At 39.0% G+C, this 26,000-nt stretch overlaps 1 protein-coding gene across 1 annotated transcript; it reads left to right on the top strand.

The window, feature by feature from the left end:
- Positions 1-761: 761 nt before the first annotated feature.
- Positions 762-24,485, top strand: abca3b (ATP-binding cassette, sub-family A (ABC1), member 3b). The gene is made up of 31 exons (XM_026326028.1): positions 762-1,008; positions 2,095-2,193; positions 4,074-4,320; positions 6,266-6,393; positions 7,346-7,511; positions 8,406-8,665; positions 8,766-8,882; positions 9,021-9,141; positions 10,086-10,259; positions 10,397-10,578; positions 11,765-11,911; positions 12,090-12,219; positions 12,321-12,475; positions 13,026-13,181; positions 13,277-13,487; positions 13,849-13,999; positions 14,260-14,358; positions 15,740-15,938; positions 16,031-16,337; positions 16,421-16,694; positions 17,134-17,338; positions 17,500-17,719; positions 17,853-18,011; positions 18,504-18,676; positions 19,864-19,998; positions 20,119-20,313; positions 20,430-20,617; positions 20,697-20,867; positions 21,136-21,332; positions 21,722-21,795; positions 22,208-24,485. Exons 2-31 carry the CDS (start codon positions 2,140-2,142, stop codon positions 22,337-22,339), a joined length of 5,127 nt encoding a protein of 1,708 aa, XP_026181813.1. The 5' UTR covers positions 762-1,008; positions 2,095-2,139; the 3' UTR covers positions 22,340-24,485.
- The last annotated feature ends 1,515 nt before the right edge of the window (positions 24,486-26,000 follow it).

The following is a 26,000-nucleotide window of genomic DNA, read 5'->3' as shown; positions in this document are numbered from 1 at the left end:
GGCTACACTAAGAGTTAATAATTGATCGGGTTAACGGCGCTGTGCCATGTGCGTAAATTGCGCAAAGCCCCGCTCATAATGTGGAGACACATACTGATCACTTTCCTGTTTGATGATCACCACGGCGATTTAATAAAGTCAAAGGAAATGAACTGCATAGCCTACCTCGTTTCTTGGGATAGCTTGAGACAGTGTCTTAAAGTGTGAGAGTTGCCAACGCTGTGATCCTGAACAAGCTGCCCTGCCTCATCCTGTCTAGTTTAATGCTAGAGTTAGAAATTTAAAACCCCAATAGTAGCTGAGATGATTAGTGAATGAATCAAATAATCGAATAATACAAAATTGAATGTTTTGATAGTCATTTAAGGAATTTTAGTTTTTCCATATTATCAGATTGCTTTTGTGGGCAAAACAAACTATGTCAACAATACATTTTGATGATTGTGGTTATATAATTTCACTGGAATTTTTTACTTTAATGACATTTTATTGCGGAACTTTTATTTGGCACGTATTACTTCTTTTCAGGCTACTTAAGTAGACCAAATCATCTGAATCCTTCTTTGCAATTGGAACAATACTACTAGTAGTACAAGAACACGCAGTATAAATGAACATGCTGAAATACATGGGGTTAAATGGAGGCCAAAAAATCTGAATTTTATCTTTCATGTATTTTCAGGTTTTCGGGCAGCTGCGCTTTTAAAAGCACGCCAGTCACGAGATCAAGTGACGTGTGTCGCTGCGTTTTGCATGATTTCACAGGATAAACCAGGAGCTGGTGCAATGTCATCTCGCTAGCAGGCAGCAAACTGGAGGGGGAGAATCCTGGACGGGGCTGCAGACATCCTTAGCTTCAGCAATGCCTCACCGAGCCTCCATAGTGTCGAAGCCCCGTAGTGATGATTCCACTGTCGCTTTAGGACAATAAGGGGGGATTGTTTCACCTCGACAACAAGAGGGACCAACAGCTGGTGAAGTTCATGTGCACAAAGCTCCTTTTTTGAGGTAATATGGCATATTTATATAACAAAACACTGCTAGGTCAGTTGCTAGTTGCTAATTAATAGCTGAAGATGATATCATACCCTTGACTCGGCACGGTAAATTTCAGAAATATCTCGTTGTCCCTCAGCTCCAACATTAGCATTCACCACAGTCCTTTTGGGATAGACAAGCAGCTCCGCTGACCAATCAGGACAGCAAACAGGCTTCTCTGGACCAATCAGAGAAGAGAATGGTTCAGTTAATAGGGAATTATTCACCTCTCCTGTGGCTTTTTGAGTGTTTGTTGCTTCCTAGAATATACTAACAGTGAAATGTTTGGTCTGAATATAAAGCACAGGGTGTTCTGAATGAAATTACATGGATCATAACATAAAATGAGACATAGTACATCATGAGAGGGCTGAAGCTTCTCAGAGATACATAGCAAATAGTCCCAACATGAGCTCTTTTATTAGCTCCACTTCTGAGCTCATGATGTGCTGTAGTTGCTGTAGCTGCTACAGTTCATTTTAATTGATTACCCTCTTTGAATTGTACATAGTTATAAAGGTCATGTTGTGCAGGCGTGTGTGTTTATTGGCTGTTCGTTCTTGTCACCATCATACAGATCTTGTTTACACTAAAAAAACATAACCTCCTTGTCCAACTGGTTCAGCATGTAGATGCCACAGCCTGTTTTTTTTCTCTTGCTCATTTCCTTGTGGTTTTCTTTTTTCAGTTTCCAGACTGATATAATCCCTTTCATGTTATAGTATAACATAAGATAAACATTAAGTTTCAAGTAATTAGAATTATTGACGATTCTTGTCATTTTGTTTTTAAATAATGTTTCCTCTAACAAATGGTGTTGTTTACTTGTCATGTGAATAACTGAAATGTCTGTGACTGTGGTGCTGCTGATCAATTTCACTTCTCTTTTCCTTTTCTTGGGTTTTTGGAAACCGTGATTAGAAGTTTTTACAGGGGTGGTTGTTTCGAAAACACAACTATCCTTTGAGAAACTTTTTTTTTTGTTGTTTTTTTTTTTAAAACGACTGTATGTTTAGGTCTAAATCTAAAAATGATACTGTCTTTCTGTTTTTCCAGGCACTGCAGAAGATTGACTAGACTGTGTCCTGTGAACTGATCAAAATGGCTATTATGCGACAATTTGGGCTACTGGTGTGGAAAAACTATCTTCAGCAGGTGAGTTGGACGATGGCAAACCTACAGCCAGCCTGTATCTGTCCTTATTAGGTGCTGACATTGTAACTGCGATCAGAGGTAGCTCTGTTTATAAAGCAGAGGCCTCTATGATAGTTTTTGTTAAGTTATAGGTTCACATGACATAATAAATAAAGTTAACTGACTAACATTTAGTTTTCTACAACTTATGATGTTACCCAGCTATGTGGAACATGGTTCAACCCAATGTGTCTGTGCTGTGTTGTTGTATCACAGGCTCAAAACAAGCCAGCACAGTTTAGCTGTCTATTGTTTTCCTAACCTTTTATGGCTATCTTTTTGAAAATCTGTATTTATGCCTTTTTTCCTGCTATTATCTTTAATTTTTTTAATTGTTGTGACATGGTTCATGATATTTGATCTTGATTTTCTCCTGTATAACTATAGATTTAGTTGTTTATAGTATATTTATATTTTAGACAGGTTACACAAGCTTGGTCACAACTCAAAATCAACACAGATACTTTGTCCTATTGTTAAAGTTCACGTGAAGCTGGCACTATTGTGTAGCTCAGTGAACACCATATCATCAGATTCATGGTCAGTCTCTAGTTTACAGAAGATACGTAAGAATTTTTTTGCTTTAAGCAGTGACAGATTTTGTTGGCATAGTGTATTGGCACATTTCTGACTTTGTATTATTCTGAATGCCTGTTTGCATAGTTTTGGACATTGATAACAGTTGATGGCTGCACTGTACTGCAGCTGTTCAGAAACAGAAGAGGCCATTTGCTGTATAAAATGTGGGGGCAAGGTTGTTGCTCCATCACTCTTCATCCACCCACTCCTTCTCCAGTTGTGGTTCAGACTACAGAGGCTCCATTAGGGCCAGGCAGGGAAAATACTATACATCTTGGTGGTGTTCGTCCATCTTGGTGGCGTTCGTCCAACTTGATTGTATAACACAGACACAGAGTACATATTTACTGTGTAGGTGGTATTATAAAATATTATGCATATATATATTTTACATTAACTGATATATATTTTAACTTCATAAGGACATTGTGGACATTGTCATTCAGGCCTGTTTTATAAAACTCAAGGCAGAAGACACCTTATACGTTTGGCCCAACTTATCACGTTGATGTATTTCTTATCATGCTACAGCTGAGACATGTTGAAATCTCAGTTCTTTGCAAAGTCGTTGTTATGAATCATCAACCTTATTGTTTGTTCTGTAATGGCATTTAGTCTAACAAGAGCAAAGCGAAATACTGTGTGAACCATGTTATTTGAGTTAAGAAATAAATATATGTTGCTTATTACCCAACCACAAAATATTTTACCTAATGTTTTATTTTCACAGTAAAAGCAGTCATGACCAAGGTGTTAATGATTTCTAGGTGATTTCCTGTTTTGACTAAACTAGATGCTACTGTTATTTTGCTCCTTGTTCAAGTGTTGTATTCAGTTGCCATTGTGCTGTTGCTTGTATGTCCACATGGACCCTATCCTACTGGCATCAGCTGCACCATGACTACCCACAGTCTCCTGGATACTAATACTGTAACAAAAGGCTGTAAAACACACATAGAGGTGTCATGACCTATTATATTTGTTTAGTTTTCATGGACAAACATATTAACATTTTTGGAATTGGGCCACGTTTGAGTTTGTGCTCTCAGTTGTGTTGTGTGTTTTTGAATAGTTAAACGTGATTTTATTGTCGCTGAAATATGGAAGCTGTGAGTGAGTTAAAGTGATGAATATTCTGTCAGAAATGGCGCAGCACAAAACAGTTCATTTATGTCCATACCTGATGTATCGGTGCTTCATATTCATTGATAAAACATCTATATCAAACAGTTAATAATAACCTCTCTGTTCCTGCACTGCAGAAACGTCAAATCCTGGTAACTCTGGTGGAGATACTCCTGCCCCTGCTGTTTTCTGGCATCCTCATCGTGCTGCGTCAGAAAGTGCCTTTTAAGGACTACCCAAATGCCACTATCTATGAGAGCTACGCTGTTGACACACTACCCAAGAGGTTCTTGCAACACTTACAGCTGGCCTATGTGCCTGGTAACTCCAGCGTTGTGCGACAGGTGGCAGAGGATGTGCGAGGCAGCCTCTTTCTTTCCTCAGGTGGGTGATTGTTGGGCAGGCAATGGGCAACAGGTTCAGTGCAATGTTGCCATGTTTAAAAAGAATCTTCAACCAAAAAGCAAGGCATTGATCAATTAAAATAATTTCCATCTGTCACTGGCCAAAAAATGTTAACTGTTAAGCTCTATGCTAATGCAGATGTCCCATTCTTCTTGAATGTAATCCCTGTCATCTGATAGCATATGTGTTTCGTTAATCAGAAGTTTCATATTTTGGGAAATAAGTTTGCTTTCTTGCCAACAGTGAGACAATAGGATCAATATCACTCTTTATACCTGTCCGAGAAATACAAGGCTACAGTCACCACCATGGTAGCTTTGCCTGCCATAAAGACTGGAAACACAAAGTGCCTGGATTTATTCAAAGAAATTCTGCCTTCCAGCTCTTCTAAAGTTCAGTAATATAGATGCTTGTGTACTAGACTATTTCCCCTGATCCTAGTCTTTATAGTAAGGGTGCATAATAAATCAGTAAAACCTAAAACAACATGGAAGTTATTAAAAAGTTATTAAAGTTTGTTTATTAAAATGATGCCACCAATCTCATATTGGAGTTTACTGTCAGTTGAAATGTAAAAACCTTTACTGGATTTTATTACAATAAATTGTCACATCATGTCTGACAAATACTTGTAATATATTAAATTCTTCCTATAAAAATCATGATCTGTTTTAGCCTAAGGTTTACATAATCATTTGGAGCTGTTACAACTGCCATTTTAACCAGTGAACCCAATACCTCACCTAAACACCAGTTGTAATGGGAATAGTGGTGCCTCCAGGAACAACCCATGGGAGAGCAAACATACCACACCCTTCTTTCATGTCAGACTGAATCAGCTAGCAGTTAGATTCTAATCACTCCTCACCTCTGTATGACCAGCTACTTAGATGAACATGCAGACAGTCTGACTGACAGATATGCAAACAGGCTGTTTGCCTATTTGTTTTCATCTTGTCAGATACTCTTAAAAGTTGAGCAAAGAGCAGCTGTGTGAGGCTGAAGCCAGTGATGAAGGGGCTGGATATGTGCAGCTGCAGGTTCTCCTGTACACAGCCGTGTGAGAGCCCAGCTCAGCCATTAATGAATAATTCAGCTAGTTTCAGTGTTCACAGAGAAAGGTGGAGGGGGAGTCAAGGTGGAATTTTAATGTTATGCAGAAACATAAGACCACCAACATCTTTCACCTAATGTTTATTGGGACAGTAAGTTTGCTAAAGATCAGCATCACACAAGTTTGTAATCTTGTTGTTAGTGTTTTTTCATAAACACAGGTATGTCAACATGTTTCTTTGAACAAATCAAATTTTCTAAAGTTAGGCTTACAGTTGTGTGTCGAGGGCATGTCTGGACTGGTGTGTTTGACAGCTGATTGTTTATGACCCATTTCTCTCTGTGTCTCAATGCTGGTGTTTACTTTTTGGAACTGACTGAAATTTAACCTTAGGGCTAGTGTAACATTGGTGCGGTTTGCCACACAGAACAAATTTATGTATGCTTGATAAGCAAAATAAAAATTCCATTGAGAAATCCAGTTCTGGGCATTCACAAAGAAATTGTTCTATTATTGTTCTGCTTAATGTCTTATTTGAGCTGGTGAGAGGTTTTTTTTTTTTTCATGCTGTCTGGAATTGGTGACGTCATTATATCTTTAATGTTTTACTGTCATGTATATCCTTACTCTTCTTATGTCTAACGTCTGTGCTAGAAAGCATGTGTGGGTGTTTTTTTCCTTTGGGATTTGACCTGTTGTACTGATAATACTGGCTGTAGAATTAGTATGCTGACAGCATTTAGATCAAATTCCCGGCTGTCAGTGAGAATAGTGAGCACCAAGGTCAAGCAACGAGACAGGAATGAAAACAGAACGTGATTTGAATGCTACAACTAATGTGATGCTTGTCTGTGTACGTTTCTTTTGCAGTGCGTGGCTTTGAGACAGAGGAGCAGTTTGAGGAATATGTAAGAAATGACCCACTGTCAGGAAAACTGCTGGCTGCTGTGGTGTTTGAGCATCCTTTCAGCCATGATGATGAACCTCTGCCTCTGAAGGTAAAAGGTTGGATACACAGACACTGTTACAGACCTACACCTGAGAAGTGGAGCAGAGCATGGTTTTATTTTTGATAATTGTATCAGGGATGCTGCAAAGTCTACCCTTAGCATGAGCTATAAATTTAGTTTTTAACAGAAGCATCATTTATTCAAGAAATGTACAACAATGTCACTTAGTATAAAAAAGAATGAATACTCGTAAAAGTGCTTCAACCAGTAATTCTAGTTTATTCTTTGTTTAGTTGTGCATTGAGCTGCTGTTTCACCAGGTGATATCTCTTAAGGAGAAGAAGGAAGAAGAAAAAGTCATAGACTAACGGACTAGTGCATAATTTGGTCACAGTAACTGCATGTATTGACTTGATGATGACTCCCAGATTGGTGTCTGCTTTGATTAAATGTGAAATAGATAGTTGAATAGTATAGTTGAAACAAATCCTCCTGTGGAGTAGGAAAAAAACCAACAAATGGACAGATAAATTCACAGGTTTGTACAGTGTGATCCTATATAAGAAAAGCTTTGTCTGGGTGTGACTGAATAGGCTTGTAGGCTTCAGACGTCCTGAAGTTCTGTGCAGTTCTAGTGAAAAAAGAAATGTATTTGCACATTTGAGGTTGAATCATATTCAAAAGCAAATTTCTATTCAGTCTTATTCTGTGTGCTTCTTTCCTTTAGTGTCAGATGCATAATAAAACCATAAATGAGCATAAAACAAAGCATAAAACATAGATGACTGTTTTATTACCTTTGCTTGCAGTTGTGGGTCTTTATTTCTTCCCTTTATTTGCTGCAGTCTATGGGATCAGTCATTGACAACCCTGTCATGTAACTTGTTAGAACAAAGGAATGCCTATTTACAACCTCTATCAGAGTTGATATATAGACTTGACCTGCTTTAAATTCTCACCTTTCAGTTCCTCTGCTCTCTGTTTGCACTATGATTTACAGGTGAGCTACCACCTGCGTTTTTCCTTCACACCACGCAATGCCCCACCCAAGGAGAGGTCAGAGCTGAACCCAAACAGTGATCTGGACTGGCACACGCTCAGCCTCTATCCCTTGTTTCAGATGCCAGGGCCAAGAGAGCAGTATGACAAGGAAGGGGGCACACCTGGTGAGACCCACCAGCACTTTCTATTTGAACCTCCTTGTCTTTGCTTCTTCGTACCTGTCTCACTCTCACACTTTTTTTTTTTTTTTTTGTCTTGCAAGGCAAACCGTCCTGTCTACTCTGATTGTTATAAACATTCCTAAGAGAGCCTCCTGTCCAAAAATAACTGCAACCTTGTCTTAAAAAAACTTTACATTTCGTTGAGGGCTTATTCAAAGAAGCACCTTTTCTTTTAAACAGCCACAACAGATTTTTTATTTAGACAGAGCTTTTAATTTCAGGAACCCTCTCTTCAGGCTGTGTTTCTATGGCAACTATGGGCCTGCACATCTTTGGCATGATCAGTTTTATCTACTTTTGGCACTATCAGGAAACAGTATGCCCTTGCATAACTTGTGGGGCATTTGTGAGGTGCCGAGCACCCTGCAAGAGAAACTCAGTGCTCTTAACTTAATCTTCATTTTTTTGTCTCTGGTCGTTTCATTTGTCATGTTTAAATTATGTGATGTGAAAGAACTAAGGATTAGAGGAGATGTTGTTTTGCTAAATTTGTTTTTCATAATGGTGTTCCAGTCTTGCGTATATATATATGTATTGAGACGATGAAGCATATCGGTACTCTAAAAGATGACATCATCCCAAACACATAATAAACACTGACAAGTATTTAGAGTTGCATTAATATGGATTTCCAACCTGCACATGCATAATAACTAATGACTGCAGAGCCACTTTTGTTCCTCAAGGCCTCTTACCCTTTTATATGGTAACTTTTGCAGGGAAATTAAAAGGACTTTAAAAGTGCAGTCATTTTTCAAGGCCAGATTAATTCTGATATAATAGAGGTATTAACATTTTTTTTTTCTGCAGTTGAAGTATTTTTTTTTCTTATTTAAGGTTATTTCCGAGAAGGCTTTCTGGCAGTGCAACATGCAGTGGATCGAGCCATCATGCGTTCTCACAACAGAACGGCTGCTGCCCCTCTGCTGCGACAGATCAGAGTGGTCCTGTCACGGTTTCCGTACCCTGCCTTTATATATGACGTTTTCATCTTGGCCATTCAGAATCAACTGCCACTGGTACTGGTGCTCAGCTTCACCTACACCTCCCTCAATATAGTACGAGCAGTGGTGCAAGAAAAGGAAAGGAAGCTCAAGGTGTGTTTGTGTCTCTTTGTGGGCTGTTACTCCTGTGATGAGATTAGTAATCCCATTGCCTGACTGACCTTGTATCTCTGCCTCTTCTTGTGCACCTCAGGAGTACATGAGGATGATGGGTCTCAGCAACTGGCTCCACTGGAGTGCCTGGTTCCTCATGTTTTTCCTCTTCCTCTCCATTTCAGTGTTTTTTGTTACTCTCCTGCTCTGCATCCAGGTGAGTTTTTGGTGTCATAAGTGATAGTTTTTTTACAAAACCAAATACAAAAAGTGAGCTAACAAGAAATTAGTAGTAAAACAAATTCTACAAAAATTAAGTCATGGCAGAGCACTGAATCTGAATGTTTTGTTTTAGGTGAGCCCTAACGGAGCGGTGCTGACCTACAGTGACCCCACTCTGGTCTTTGTTTTCCTGCTTGTCTTCACTGTGGCCACTATCAATTTCAGCTTCATGATCAGTGCCTTCTTCTCCCGAGGTATGCGTTTCTGTGTCTCTCCACTCTTTTCTGAATGATAATAATCTTTTGGTTTGTACTGTATGTGTGATCAAATTTACATTACGAACTATTACTTTATTCTACTGAAATTTACAGTATGTCGCCTCCAGATGTGGGTCTGCTGTTTGTTTTTCTCCCTCCACTGCAACAAGCAGCAGAAATAAAGGGCTCTTGAACTATACTGAACTATATAAACTACACAAAAGCATGCAAAGAGAAGAGTTACTGCAGTTATGTTGACTGTATATGTTGATATGGCGCCATTACGTGTTGAAGAGAAATGTTTTGTTACTTGTAGTTCTTTCTGTCTTCAGCCATATGAAATTAAACACTGCATCTGGCCTGAACAACCCAGACAGGAGAGACAACCATTTGCTGTTCTTCCTCATGCATAATTTGTCCATTTGTAATATTTGACAGCCTGACTAAAAAGTATAAAATAGTGCTGCTAAACTTAGTGAATTAAATAAATCAAAGAAGCCACATCATCATGCTGTTTTTGTGTACTTCATCATTTTTGTAAAATGGACAAGGACATGCTATTTTCTCTCCTGGCTTTCTTTATGTGCACAGCTGTCTGGATAATAATGGATAATAATTCTCCCCACCATGTTACTTCTGCCATCACTACTTTTTAAGATCCCTCATTTGTCCTCCTTAATGCTTCATCTGAACAGCTCTCTGCCAATTAGGGAAATGGGTTTCACAAAGAAAGTTCTGTTCACATAGTAATTTACTCTTCAGCTCTTTCCATGGTCGACAAATGTATTTGATCTCATCCATCCATGTTCTTCATCCATAACAGGCATCATGACAAGAGCTATTTTTTTTCTTTAGATCTAATATTTTTTAAAGATACATGACTATTTCTGTTGTTCAGCATCCCATCAGCACATTATTCTATCTTTTATGTCTGGTTTCAGCTAATGTGGCAGCAGCAGCGGGTGGCTTCATCTATTTTCTAAGCTACCTGCCTTATTTGTTCCTGTGGCCACGCTATGACTTACTGAGCCATGCCCAGAAGGTGTCAGCCTGTCTTATTTCCAATGTGGCCATGGCCATGGGTGCTCAGCTTATAGGAATGTTTGAAGGCAAAGGTGAGACTATTGGCAAAAGTATATTTTTCCAAACGGTGGTCCATGAAATTGAAATACTGACATACCTTTACTCTATAATGCACATCTTTAAAGCAGTAATTTTTTAGGATTAATTTTGACCCCCTCTACTTCTATAGGTACGGGAATCCAGTGGCATAACATGTTTGACTCTGTGACGGTGGATGATGACTTCTCCTTGGCCCAGGTTCTGAGTTTGCTGCTGTTTGACTCTGTGCTTTATGGACTGGTGGCTTGGTACATGGAGGCAGTTTTTCCTGGGGAGTACGGAGTGCCTTTACCATCTTACTTCTTTGTACTGGTATGCTTCAAAGTGACTTACCTCTCACTAATGTATCTGTATTTGTAACTGCCAGCCTTTTTCAACCCACCTCACAGTGCTTTAAGTCTCTGCAGCAGTGTCTTTTACTTTAAAGAAATACATCAAAAAAAGTTTTGTGTGAACAAAATAATGCCTAGCCATCTAATGTATTATTGTTGTCACTAACACAACTGTGTATAGTTTGGTTGAGAAACTACTGGCAAAATGTATATTAGATATGTAGCATAGCAAACAATTTAAGAAAAAAAAATCATTGTAAAGATACAGAAATAGGTACTAGCTTTGTTTTATAAGACACAGACACACTGACACATGGTCATTTACCTAAGTAAAGGAAATTATACTTAATGCCTCTAGTGGAGTAAGAGACCTGCAGAAAAGGATGACCAAGGTTGAACAGCCGCTTCCAAGAACTGAAGCAGGATCTGACTGTCTGACGAGGCTTCTACCTTGTGGTTTACAAAAACACATTTTCATATGAACAATTGCCTCAAGTAGCTGATTGCAAGCTCTTACAATACCGTCATGTAGTTGAAAGGATTCCAGTAAAACATTTAACTTGGCATAAAGGAATTGTTACAGTGAGAGCGGCTCTGATAAACTGCAGAGAGGATTTAAGAGGAGAGGTCATAACATATTGGCCAGAGGAAGTCTTTGGGTTCAGCTAGCTAGAATAACAGGAAATATCCAGCCAACACAAGTAAGATTTATCTTTACACTTCAAGAAACAGCATGCCTTTACACAGACACAAAAATAAACTCCTACTAACCCATTTCCCTGTAGTAAGGAATGTAAAAGGCTGCCAGTGGGGTGGGGATTAGATTTGGATGCACTTTACTTTGTGTACACTGCACCTCACACCAGCACACACAACAAAAACAAACGGCCCACTCTTTTTTGTGAATTTATGAAGGATTGTGTCCTCTGCTGACTTTGATGCGTTCTGTAATTACCTGAGTTCACTGATAAACAATGTGAGAACCAGACAATGTATGTATAATGCATCATTTTTAAAAAATGTGATCTGTAAACTAGAATATGTAGAAAATGAATACTAGAATGGTAAAGTACTATTTTAAATAGCTTTTTGGCTAAGACAGTTTCATTTCACTCCCCTTACCTCTGTCTGTTCTTCACTCTGTTGCTTGATTTCAACATCTGCAGCCTTCATACTGGTGCAGCAGCCCTCGCATGGCTTTGGTGAATGAGAAGGAGGAAGAAGAGGATGCAGAAAAGGCTCTGAAAGGAGAGTTTATAGAGGAGGAACCAGCAGGACTCGTCTCTGGGATCAAGATTAAACACCTCGCTAAGGTGAGCAGTGAAACAGACACAGTGAGCTAGAGGGTCGACATGCCCCTCCTTGGTGGAAAAGGGAACATGTGGTGCAAATTACTAAAGAAAAGTTGTTTTTGATTCCTGGTCAGTATTTAATGGTAGGTAGGCAAATGGGTGGCAAGATTACACTTTCCCTGATCTGTTTTCTTGCCAGGAATTTAAATTGGGCAACAAAACACGACAGGCAGTCCGGGACCTTACGTTAAACATGTTTGAAGGACAAATAACAGTACTGCTGGGACACAATGGTGCTGGGAAGACTACAACACTGTCCATGCTGACAGGTGAACATCTTAGATGCATATGAAACCAAACAATATACCCACACATTCAAATACGCCACCTAAATAATATTATATATTAACCCACCTGCCTTTTGCTCCAGGTCTGTTTCCCCCCACCAGTGGCAGGGCCTATATCAATGGTTATGACATCTGTCAAGACATGGCTCTGATCCGGCGCAGTCTGGGACTCTGTCCCCAACATGACGTACTGTTTGATAACCTTACAGTTAGAGAGCACCTGCTCTTCTATGCACAGGTAATCACACAGTCATGATCATATATATATAAACACAGCACCTACTCTTTATATGATTCCTCTTCAGCTAAATTGTTCTGCTGATTGTCCTGTACTTGTACAGGTTTTCGCAATTTTCACATGACTTTCATATTTGGTTTTTATATTTATATATGTATAGCATGAACAAATACTACATACTGCAGCAGTTATAGCTTAAGGCAGTTTGCAATATCTGCCCCTACATGGGCACGATTAAAACAATAAAATACAGAAAAAACAGCACAAAACACAGCGTAACTATTAATAATGCTTTTCCTGTGGCTATTGTTAGGTACTATTTACTGTACCAGAAAATTCAGTTTTGAGTTAACATTTGTTTATAAGTAAGTGTCATTGAGTTATTTTTCTTAACTTTCTTTCATAGTGTTCTTCCTTTACCAGCTCACTGTATGTTTTCACTTCCTGTAAAACACCAAACTTCTCCATTTTAAGAGCAAACCAGAAGCAGCTGTTGTCTTCCAGGCTCTCTTGTGTTTGTATTCAGTGTCATTTTCTGCCTCATGTCCAGTTGAAAGGCTACTCCAAAGATAAAATTCCAGATGAGGTGGACCGCATTATCCGTATCCTGAACCTTGAGGACAAGCGACATGCCCGCTGTAAAACCCTTTCTGGTGGCATGAAGCGAAAACTCTCTATTGGCATTGCTCTCATTGGAGACTCCAAGGTAAAGAACTTCAAGCATGTTCACTCTCATTCTTTTCGTTCCACCCTAGCACCGGATTAAACACCCCTCATCTCCCTAAACCTGTCTACCTTAAGGTGGTCATGTTAGATGAGCCCACATCAGGCATGGATCCATCAGCTCGACGTGCCACCTGGGACCTTCTGCAAGGGGAGAAGCGTGGTCGCACTATCCTCCTCACAACTCACTTTATGGACGAGGCTGACCTGCTTGGTGACCGTATCGCCATCATGGCAGGAGGAGAGCTGCAGTGCTGCGGGTCGCCTCTCTTCCTTAAGAACAAATATGGTAGGGGATGAGTGCAATGGAAATAGCTGAAACAGGCTCAAAAGTGGTTTTGATGTCATTCTCAGAGTTGCAGAATGTGTCGAAAAAGACATTCATCCTTTGCTAGAATTACCCACATATGATAAAAATAAATTTCTTTTTTTTCATTTCATTTTCATTTCTATTTTTGTATAAAATTAACATTGCTCTTTTACCCCTTTTTACATAATTCACTGTGTTTGAGACTATTTCTACTTTCTTTCACTTTTGTAGAAATTTATGGAGTTTTATTTCTGCAGAGCAGCACATATTGCACATTATGAGATGTAATACACACGGATATAATACATAAATAGAAGTGCTCCTTTCTCTCGCTCACCAGGTGCTGGCTACCACATGGTGATAGTAAAGGATGCTCTTTGCAACGTGTCCGAGATCACCCGCCTTGTCCACATGTATGTTCCTAATGCCACACTGGAGAGCAGCGCTGGAGCTGAGCTCTCTTACATCTTGCCCAAAGAAAGTACCAGCAGGTGATTCAAAGTGTCTATTCATATGTAGAATTCTAATGGTAACACTTTGGAAAGTTTGAAGTGGTCTAAGGTTTATGAAGACTTCTAACAAGAAATCACCCTTGCTGAACTGAATTATTTAATGTTAATGGTTCTCACCAAAATGACCAAAATGTAAGAAAATGACAAAAATCATTTGGCAGCTTTACATTTATTGTGCACTCATAGTGATGGAATTTGTCTCTGTGAATTAGTGCATAATATGTTACCCTGATTTACAGATTTGAGCTGCTTTTTGCTGAGCTGGAGATGAACAGAGAGGAGCTGGGCATTGCTAGCTATGGAGCTTCAGTAACCACAATGGAAGAGGTCTTTCTCAGGTAGGAGAAATATCCCATGGAGAACTTTGTTTTAATTTTCTATGTCAGTATGCTATGCTCTGGAAATAATCTAATCTAGAAGGGGAGACATTTTAATGCAACAGAAATTGGCTTCAATTTACTTCTCAATTTAACAGATGCTAGGTCTACAATCATGCATCTGTTTTGGAATTTATTAATCCTCTGGAGTCCAGATTTTATTTTGGCTAATTTGTTCTAACCTTGTATGCATTTGTTTTTTACTTAGCAAAAAACAAACAAACAAACAAAACTGTTGCTTAAAATAATCACGCCCAATATTCTGAGAGCAACAAAACAGAATCACACTAATAAAATACAAAACAGTGTTAAATAAACCATTTTTAATTTGTTTACATGTGAACCAGTGCTGTGGCTGATGTTTTCATGTTCTCTCCCATGCACACACACACACTCTGTCCCACTGCCTGCTGCTTACTGAGCAGTTAATTCTATTCCCTGTAGACTGGATATGTGTATCTGTGGCAACAAGCATGAGAGCACTTCCATTGCAGGCGACCAGCACTGCAAGCTACTTCGGCAAACACGATTGTGTGGCATTGCACTCAGAGATGCCGAGAATGTTTCTCACAGCCCTCATTATTTACAGCTCCAACTGAAAGTCTATCATTGTTATACACAATACAGCAACTATCAAACATTTGGTCCTAGCACTTTCCTGGCATGGACTATTTTTTCCAAACATATTTTCCCAGATTTTTTAACAACCAATGACCGAGATGTTCTATGTAACTAAATGTGGCGATTTTGTAGTTTTTAGGAGATACAGGAGAGATCAGCCACATTTTTTTTTTTTCTTAAATTGTATTTTCCTACTTTGTTCACGTTGTTAACTAAATTCCACAGACAGAAGTGTAAAAAGGACAGACTGTTCAACTTGTAGATTTATGAAACCTGGCTCACAGAGCACGCTGTCACTCTGGGTGAGAGTGTCTAATATAGTTAGTTTTGCTCTCCTGTGTAGGTGCCGTGATTGGATGGTGTCTGTGATAATTGAATTGTATGGTCCAGGAATAGCTTTATTTGCAAGAAGTCCCAGCTTTCTTCTCCTTACTGTGCTGGTGAAAGACATGAAAATTACAGTGCATTTGTACAGACAGTACACTCCTGACATAAAGAACTAATGTAAATCTATGTTTTCTTTTTAAATGAATTGTGTGCATGTTTTACATTCTCATATTTAAGTAGTGGTTTAAAAATATGACAATGAATGAGTTTTCATTTCATCAAGGATTTTGAAAATAGCAGTTCTTCGTTCTTTTCCTCCAGTTAGCCCCTGTCAATCTTTTGATGCTCTATTCAGTGAGTCAGTTGATAATCACAGCATAATTTGTTTGTCCAGAGTGGGAAAGTTGGTGGATTCTAGTTTGGACATCCAGGCTATCCAGCTGCCAGCCCTGCAGTACCAACATGAAAGACGCTCCCATGACTGGACAACAGATGATGCTAGCAGCATCAGTGGCATGACTGATGTCACTGACTTCACAGACAGTGGCACACTGATTTCAGAGGACTGCTCCAACATCAAGCTGAACACAGGGGTGAGAGATGAAGTAAATGATGCTTGTCTTTTTTTTTTTCTGCATATTATTCTTACTGCTTACATTTCAGTTCCCTTTTTCTCCCCCACTAGATCAGACTGCACCTGCAACAGTTCTATGCCATGTTCCTGAAGAGGGCGCTGTACAGCTGGAGAAACTGGAAAGTCATGGTGGCTCAGTTCCTGGTTCCTTTGATCTTTACTGTGGTGGCCTTAGTTGTGGCACACACCTTTCCCAATCACCAGGATGCTCCTCTGCTGAGGCTGTCACTCAGTCGATACGGTTCTACAAGGGTCCCTGTGGCTCTGCAGGCCAGATCTGGTCCTCTGGCCTCTGCACTGGCAAATACATACAGTTCTCAGCTCTCTGACCAGCTAGGCCAACTCATCAACATCACTGGTAAGCATAAGGAAAAAGACAGGGACATGGCTTGACTGCTTAGCTCAGTCTTTATTGAAATACATTTCTGTGACTTCCCTCAGACTTTACTGATTACATCCTGAACCAGGCAGAGGAAGAGGGGGGCAGCTTTAATGAGCGTTGTGTGGTGGGTGCTGCTTTCCGTGGCAGCAGCAGTCAATATGCAGAAGCGACAGCCTACTTCAACAACGAGGCCTACCATACACCTGCCACCGCCCTTATGATGGTGGACAATGCTCTGTTCAGACTTCTAGCAGGGCCCAACGCTTCCATCCAGACAGGAAATTACCCCATGCCTCGCAACCTGTCTGAGATTGCCCAGAGTCAACTCACTGAGTAAGAGATGGAGAGTTGGGAAAGAATTTATTTTAAATTAAAAACTTAAAACATGGTATTCTGAAAGATTTGACATGGGTTCTGGTGACAAAATAGCTACTAGAGGTTGGCAAGCACAATTACAAGTAACACACTTCTATTACCTAAAAGTAGTTTAAATTCCCAAGGGATCACTGTTTATGGAGTATGCCAAGTAAATTTAGATTCCCTATATAAATGTCAGTCATTCTGTTGCACTAAACTAGTGATGCAAAACACTGAAAAAGAAAAAATATTGGACATAATCGCACAGGTAGAGATTTGTATGTATTAACATTTCGGTTGTACAATCTCTTCCTTGTTCCTTTGTACTGTGTTTTTTTTATTTTTTTTTATTTTCTTGTCATCAACCCTTTCCTATCTCCTCTTCACTTGTGCTCATCTTGTCTTCCCTCTGTAGGAGTAAGACAGGCTTCGCCATTGCCATTAACTTGATGTATGGTATGGCCTCCCTGTCCAGCACCTTTGCTCTACTGCTTGTTACAGAGTCCTCTATTAAGTCCAAGCATGTGCAGCAGGTCAGCGGCGTCTACCTGTCAAACTTCTGGTTTTCAGCCCTGCTGTGGGATTTGGTTAACTTCCTGCTGCCCTGTCTCCTAATGCTTGTGAGTATGACATCTAATACAACTTATAGGGACTGGCATACTATGACTGACTGGTTAGGGACTGATGAGACCAGAATGGTCACTTGTCCAGGCTAAAAGATACAATAAGCATATAATGCTTGTATGCATTTTACACTCTTATTGTCTTTGTTTGCTCACAGGTGATATTCCAGGCATTTGGAATCAAGGCTTTTGTAGAGGAAAACCACCTGGTAGATGTGTTGTTGTTACTGCTGCTCTATGGCTGGGCTGTTGTGCCTCTTATGTACATCCTCAGTTTTTTCTTCTCCACTGCTGCTACTGCCTACACTCGCCTCACCATCTTCAACATGATCTCTGGCACGGCCACCTTTCTGGCTGTAACCATCATGACCATACCAGGTGAGAGGAAAAACTGGATGTTACATACCTCAAAATACATCTTTAGTGCAACGGGGAACAACACATGCCCATCCCTGCAGAGAGTTACCTTCCTCATTCATGTTGACTAATTGCTTATGAATTCTTTCCACAGAGTTGAACCTGCAGGACCTGTCACATATACTGGATAAGGTATTCCTGATCTTCCCAAACTACTGCTTAGGCATGTCCTTCAGTCAGTTCTACCAGAACTATGAATTCATCTCGTTTTGCACCTCCAGTCCGATCACCCAGACAATCTGCAAATACTTAAGTAAGTTTATCCTAAATTGTAATTTCTTTGGTTGTAGAGGTAGTACAGTGCATAAATAAAAACATTACATACGTGATGTAGCAGTTCAATTTACGTCTTCACTACTTTATGAAAATTGAATACAGAATCAATTAGAATAAGTCATAAGCATTATTAGACACACATTCAAATGACAGTAATGGTTCATTTTTACTGGGACATTGATTACGTGAACAATAATGTGTCTGTCTTGTGAATAAGGATCATCACACTTTCTTTTAATAAGTTTTCACCAAGAAATACTCAGATCAAAGTTGAAACAAATCAATCAGTTGGATTTTATGTGCTCATGAATTTAGAAGTTGTGTTTTGATTCAGATTGCTCAGTTTAATTAAACAATAAACTATTGGAACTATACAAATTGTATTTTTATAATCAAGTTTCCTTCCAGATATTTTTGACCGTTTTATTTACTAAAAAGGCGCAAATTAAATTAGTGTTTCTGGTTATAGACATCACATACCAGCCAAACTACTTCTCGATGTCGGAGCCTGGTGTTGGACGCTTCCTTGTGGCCTTTTCAGTTCAGGGAACAGTCTTCATTATTCTGCTGTTTGCCATTGAGCTGCAGTTTATCCGCACTCTCTGGCGACTCCTCACCTCCCCGTGCAGAAGGCGCAAGCAGGTAGATTGTCACAGTGAACAAGAATGCGTTTGTCTTTTTCTGTGGTTTTTCATTTTTTGAGAGAACGCAGACTTTCCAGTTTCACCAGATTTTTCTTAGCAACCACAGCTTGCACTGTGTGGGAGGTCTCTCAAAGAAACTATTTTCAATGTGTGGTTAAATATATTCCCACTGAGACCTATAAACAGACAATCTAAATAGTGATTGTAGATCCACAAAGTGAATGGGCTCTTCTAATGCAGATTTTAATTAAATGTATAGGGAATTCACAAAATGTTGTGAGAAACATGGCTGCTGGCGTGGTTCATAGGCTGAATGCCAGATTGCAACATTTGTCAGTCATGAAAGAGGCCTGGGAAATAACACTTTGATTTGTGAGTTTTCAAAACAGCATGGAAGCAATAACAAAACTGGAAAGAAGTCAATTTATTCCCCCAAGTGCAAGTAGATCTGCTAATAAACTTGCAGGCTGATATATTACGACAAAGGGGGCGCTCCTGAATGAACTGAATATTGACAAATATGTCAATCTGTTTTTCCAAGATGGACACAGTATTTCATAAATTGCTCCTTACATAACAAGTGCTAGCTGCACTTCATTATGCAGATGAGCTGACAGGGTGTCACTTGTGTCTCTGCAGTTTTAAGTTCTGTCACCACCTCTGAATTAATCAGCATTGAGACTTTACTAAAGGGATTTTTTTGGACATTTAAGACTTAAATAGTTCATCTGAAAGACTGAAAACACGTTTGGTTTTGGAAGCATGCATTTTGAATGGAGGAAACAATTAATGAGGTGGTTGACATAGCACTAGTTTGCAATTTTTTTGGATAATTGATTAGGTTTCTGTCATTTTTCAAGCTAAACTGACCAAATGTGCATAGCTTCAGCTTTTCAGTTGTGAAGAAATGGACACATTTATGAACATAGTCATGCTAAAATTACAGTTTCCACAGGCTCCATCTGTTGTGTAACAACTCTTGCGAAACCACTTTTCAGACGTATTTGTTTTATTTTGGTCTACCGCCTATACGCTACTGTAAAGACCTGTGGATGTCATCTGAAAGCCCTTAAAATGTGAGGTGGAGGCTATGTCTTGATTTATTGTGTTTGATATATTTTATTGTACATTTTCTCATTTCTCATTTTCTCATTTTCTCATTTTCTTGGCATGCATGTGTGTTAGTTACCACTGATAGAGGATGCAGCGCTCCTTCCAGAGGACAGAGATGTGGCTGAAGAGAGGAAGAGGGTCCTGGAGTGCCAGCCAGTAATAGAGTCTATGGTTGGGAGTCCCCTTATACTGCAGGAGCTCAGCAAGGTTTGAATGTTTTCTGAAAAACTGAGACAGTGCATCGTTGTTGAAATATGTACAGTATGATACCAGTGGGTGTGAGCTATGACGAGGTAATTCAGGCCCACGTGTATCTCTCATTGGCAGGTGTACAGTAGCGGGATGAATCTTCTAGCTGTGGACAGGCTCTCTCTCGCTGTAGGTAAAGGGGAGTGTTTCGGCCTTCTGGGCTTCAATGGAGCAGGGAAGACCACAACTTTTAAGATGCTGACAGGTGATGAGAGTGTTACCTCGGGGGATGCTTACATTGATGGATACAGCATCTTGAGGGACATTAAGAAGGTAAGACCAGATGTACATGGTAGAGGGAAAGGGTATTTATATAAATTCCCAGACTAACTTCACTAATACACCTTTTGGCTGTTTGTTTGCTGTTTACGTTTTTCTCTGAATCGCAGGTGCAGCAGCGCATTGGTTACTGTCCTCAGTTTGATGCTGTATTGGATCACATGACAGGAAGAGAAACTCTGAGTATGTATGCCAGGCTCAGAGGAATACCAGAGAAGTATGTGTCAGGCTGTGTGGAGAACGTTTTGAGGTCGCTGCTGCTGGAGCCTCATGCTGATAAACTGGTCCGCAGCTACAGGTAGGCAGGCTGAGCCATTTTGTCATGTGTTTTATTGAGCAAGTGTGTGTAAGTAATATGTTGCCATCAACACAAACAGTGGCGGTAACAAGCGGAAACTGAGCGCAGGCATGGCTCTGATTGGTGGGCCTCCTGTCATCTTCCTGGATGAACCTTCGACTGGAATGGACCCTGTGGCCAGGAGGCTGCTATGGGACGCTGTCACACGCACACGAGAGTCTGGCAAGGCCATAATTATCACTTCTCATAGGTAAGATTTGTTGTGTGTATTGAGTATATTTAATCAAGTACTGTAGATAAGAATCCTTTTGAAGTACAGCTACTTCACTTCATTTCTTACCACAACATACCATACTTCTTACTTTGATTTAGTTACTGTACAAATATGTATTTTATATACCATAAACATAAGTCTTATTAATATTATGCATTAATTTAGACAAAACTGTCCAACATTTAAAGTAGTTAAACTTACCATTTCTGCTACTACATGCAACGGTGATATGTTTCCTCTCTAGTATGGAGGAGTGTGAGGCGCTGTGTACCAGGCTGGCAGTGATGGTCAACGGTCAGTTTAAGTGCCTCGGAAGTCCCCAACACCTGAAGAGCAAATTTGGCAGTGGCTATACCCTGCTGGCTAAAGTGCACATAGAGGCTGAGTTGGAGGACAGTGACCTGCAGCTGTTCAAAGACTTCATTGAAAGCACCTTTCCAGGTCAGTTAACATTCATTTTAACATTTACAACACTAACTATAAAGATAACTGAGGAAGGAAACTGTAAGCCATTGAGTTTGGTCAAAGTTAATTAAAGGTGTCTGTTTAAAAAAACAAAAACAAAAAAAACATATCAAATGATGTTTTTTGGAACGGAATACAGTTAGAAACAATGTGTTATAATTGCACTTTACATTTGACATTATTCATTTAGTGGGCAGACAACAATCAAAAGATCAAATATGTATCTGGCTCCCTGTAGATTTGTTTTGATATTCCGAGCACTACATTAAGAAATTGTGGTAGTTTCTTAAAACTACCTTAAAACTACCTCCTAAAAAATGATATATCAAAGCAGAGCTTATTGTGTGAATTTTCTCCCACCACAGGAAGTCAACTAAAGGATGAACACCAGGGAATGGTGCATTATCATTTGACTGACAAAACACTAACCTGGGCCCAGGTATAGCAACTGATTTATGGATTCAAAAGTCTGTTTAGGCAAATAGAAAAAGTGTCTGTAAAAAGACATTATTGCTGCAGTTGTCCTGTGTTATAGCTCCCTCTCGTGGACAAAATGTCACCTGAAAAATGCAGTGATACTTTTTAACCAATGTCTGCATGGTGGGTAATTTGACATGTTCATGTTATTGGTATGGTAGTACTTGGAGTGCAGAAAACAACTCTGAGCAGCTAGAAATGTGTATGGAAGAAGGATGTACAATAACTCTGAACATAGATGCAGAAATAAGAAACAGGCATTTGTATTTTCAGTGTTTAAAAGATGGAGATTTCAGTTTTAAATTGTGGTCTTGGCATTAAGTCTTCAGTGACAACAGGCATTTTCTCCATCCATGTTCTCCATTCCAATCTAGGTGTTTGGCACTTTGGAGGCAGCCAAAGAGAAATACCACATTGAGGACTACTGTGTGAGCCAGATATCACTGGAGCAGGTGTTCCTCAGTTTTGCGCAGTTCCAGCACTGCACAGAAAGTGGCAGGAATTAGCTGGAGCGAGGACTCCATCCATCCATCGACCATTTCCTACAGTGTGTGTAGGAAACCTGGGTACATGGACTTGTCTCTGTTACACAGCAGGCATGTACACAGGCTGGAGCAGACCATGGTTTATCTTCAGCTCCATTTTTACCTTGACCAACAACATACATGTGCGCGCACACACACACACACACACACACACACACACACACACACACACACACTGGGTCAGTCCCCAAATATCAACTTTACCATTTCTACTACTGTCTCACGTTGTTGTGTCTTTGTTGGGTCATTTATGCCGTTGTTATTGTTGTTCTGTGCTGAAAAAGTAAGAAACATTGGAATTATGACACACGGATATCGATTATACCAAGTAACGAGTTCTGCACCTTTTTAAGAAATGTTAAAGACAATGACACCTCACTAAATACTGTGTGACAAGGTTTATTTATGTATGTACTTGTATGTATAGCTTTTTTTAATTTATGATTTTATCTTATGACTTCTTTCCAAAAATTTTTTTTTTTTTTTTTTTTTTTTGATGATCAGTCATCACAGGACAATGAGCTCCATTTGATATATTTGTAAAATCATTGCACACCTTTGCGCCTTATGTCTAGCTAATGAGGGTTATTTCTTCTATATTGCCCTAATGACTGGTTATCTTTAAGAGCCTCTTAATGTTCTTTCCAGATGTAAATAACGTGATGTGTTCATGGTACTAAAATCCAGAAGAAGAAGTTTTAATCATCTTGAGACAGTTTTGGGTTCATTAATGAATGCATGAATTAAACAAAAAAAACAAACAAAAAAAAAAACAAATTAGAGACTGCATGACTCTGGGAAAGCGAAGAGCTGCTAGCTAACACTAGGCCGTCCTTATTGAGGATTAAAGCTCGGAGTACATTTAATCCTGTCTGAATACGTTCAGTACACCTCCACTGTTCAGCTCGTGTGAAAAAGTTGTTCTGTTCTTGCTGCCAAACAAGTTACTACAACAAATGTGTTAACATGCAGATATACAGTCATTACAGTTTACATGGAAACTATTTAGAGCAAAATCTTGAAATTATTGTCATGAAAGAGAACTGTTGTGGGACAAATGGGAGGTGTTGACTTCAAATCAAGTTGTGTAGGAATGTAAGTGATTGATTTGGACCTAGAGCAGCGAGGCTGCAATGACATTTAACGTGTTTTTCTTTTCTTTTTCATTTTTCATACAGTGTGTGTGTGTGTGTGAATATTTAAAAATGTGTGAGAGGAAGAGAGCGTGACAGGCTACATATGACCCCAAGAGATTTTTTTTTTATGTCATCTTAAACCCTGGTCCTTTAGTGGATGTCAGGAAATACCATAAGAAGACCCAACTATGTTATAGATTGTAAAACTGAACAGTCTTCTGCATACAAATAGATGCCTTGTTCTTAAGAAGAATGATCAGCACAGTGTTTGTTCCTCTTTTATTAAAAACATGCCCATTTATCACATCCCCAAAACCTTCTTTGTATTTTAAATAACATGTAAAAAGATATGTATTCTCAGTCAACTATTTCTGTAAAAAGTCCCACAGATATTGACAAAAACACTTGGTTTCCTAGTTTATATCCTTTAATGATAATAATACTAATATCAATATTATAATGTGGGTGGAATTAGCAGTCTGATTAACTCTAGTGTGCACACTTCTTCTTGTGAAAAATCATTCTGATTTCACAGATGTGAGTTGAATGTATTTACTCTTACACAGAAAAGACACTTATGACTTTTAGTAACAGCTTGTTATGATTTACAGCGCTTTTTTATGTGTGTAAGAGGAAAAAAAATGTAGACTGACATTCCAGGAAAAGGCAGACATGGGTTCCTTAAAGAATTTAAACTTTTATTTGCACAATTCATGTCTCATTACAGATTTATCTCAAATCAATTGTAATTTTAGATATGTAGATTGAGAAAAATGGAAAGGTTTGTGCTACTGATACTGAAGAATTGAGTATGCCGAAGTACATTGTAACATATTTACAAAGGGAATTTACATCATTGTCATTTTGTTTATACTGATACTATGATAACGTACTGTATCATGAACTGACCCTGTCAACTGTATATGTGTCGCTGTTCTTTTTAAATTAAATAATGCTCTATGCAAATGGCAGCAAACAGCAACATATGATCTTATTTAAGTAACAATTAACACTTCTCATGAATCTGTTTGTCTGCCCAGATGCCACCAGAGGTAAGTGGAAAATAATGCATAATTAACTTTTTTTCCAAGTATAACGTGACTTTTTTTAAGTTAACATACTGTAGACATACATACATAACATACATAAGAAACTTGTTTTTCTTGTCTTGAGAGTCCATAAAGAAGGGAGTGGAGTTACCTTGTTTTTTCTTGTTAAATCTCTTCAGGATTTTAAAAAATGTTCAACATTCAACAACACAAGTGAAGCATACCCCCTGGCTGAACTCTTAACTTAGAAACATACAAGCTTCAGTCATGTTGGGCCTTGAAGACACCTCAAACGTTAATGTAATAGGAACATTTTATTGAGACACCTGTCAGGACATTTCTAACCCATAATACAGGCCACTTATGTTTTAACCTGCAATTAGATGTACTTGGAATATGAGATGTTGTTATGTAAATGTCCTGTTCTCCTTTGTCTGCTGTAGAGTTAAGGCACCTGCCAAAATACAGGATTAAACCCTGGCCAAAGAACTCCCTTTTTTTTCACCCCTTTCAGACCTGTCTTACAAGTGGAGAGAGGACAGGTAGGTGATTGGTAACTCTCTTCCAAGTTGTACTCTTGTTGTGTTTATGTTCCTTTTATCAGTGCTAACATGTTTTTCTGACAGGTGTGTGCGTGACCTTAAAACTGCCACCCTGCTGTTAGAAACCTGAAACATGGACTCATGACAGAAAGGAAGAAGTTGCACAAAGTGTAACTTCTATTCACTAAGTTGGTAGCAGACCTACTTATAGCAAAATAATCTGACCTGCACCAACAGTATGTTGAGACATCTGAGGCAATGCAACATATGCATGAATAGGTTTCCCAACTGGGCAGCACATCAGGGAACATGCCCTGTTTTGTGACATTAATGCCATACATCAGGCTCAGCAGGTCATTAGGTAGTTATGTAATGTTTGTACTTATTTTTATCTGCATCATAAGTGTAACTGCTGTTGTGATTTATGTCCTGCCCTTTGATGAGTTGTCTTTCTGATTGTACTGAACTTTCTGTGGCAAAATGTCAAAATGAAAGGAAGCTGTTAAAAGAAAGAAGTTATAGTTTCCTGTCAAGGTCAGTTAGTTATAGTGAAAAATATTTTTAGAGGTAAATCAGTAGTGGGCTCAAAGTTACTAGACTAAAAGAGGTATAATTACACTATACCTAAATAAACTAAAATGTAGGCTAGGACTACATAATGGTACCTATAAATTCTATACAAAGTACAGTGTAATACTACACTTACTTGAAATAGGACAGTTAAAAGTGTACTGCTAATACATTGATATTAGTATACTTGGGAAATATATATTTTACTTAAATTTACTTAAAAAATGTTACTTTTTGTTGTTTTGTAAGGACTGTCATGTAATAGCATGTTCTACTTTGTCTTTTGTAGAGATAAAATACAGTATGAAGATCTGGCCAAACAACT

This window comes from Mastacembelus armatus, chromosome 8 (assembly GCF_900324485.2).
Source record: "Mastacembelus armatus chromosome 8, fMasArm1.2, whole genome shotgun sequence".
NCBI lineage: Eukaryota > Metazoa > Chordata > Actinopteri > Synbranchiformes > Mastacembelidae > Mastacembelus > Mastacembelus armatus.
Note: the sequence above shows the minus strand (reverse complement) of the source record. Positions and strands in the feature narration are given on the sequence as shown.

Coding starts and splice junctions, on each gene's coding strand:
- abca3b (XM_026326028.1), top strand. CDS start 2,140: ATGGCTATTATGCGACAATTTGGGCTACTGGTGTGGAAAAACTATCTT. Junction 9,142..10,085: donor CAGTGCCTTCTTCTCCCGAG/GTATGCGTTTCT, acceptor GTCTGGTTTCAG/CTAATGTGGCAGCAGCAGCG. Junction 17,339..17,499: donor TGCCCTGTCTCCTAATGCTT/GTGAGTATGACA, acceptor GTTTGCTCACAG/GTGATATTCCAGGCATTTGG.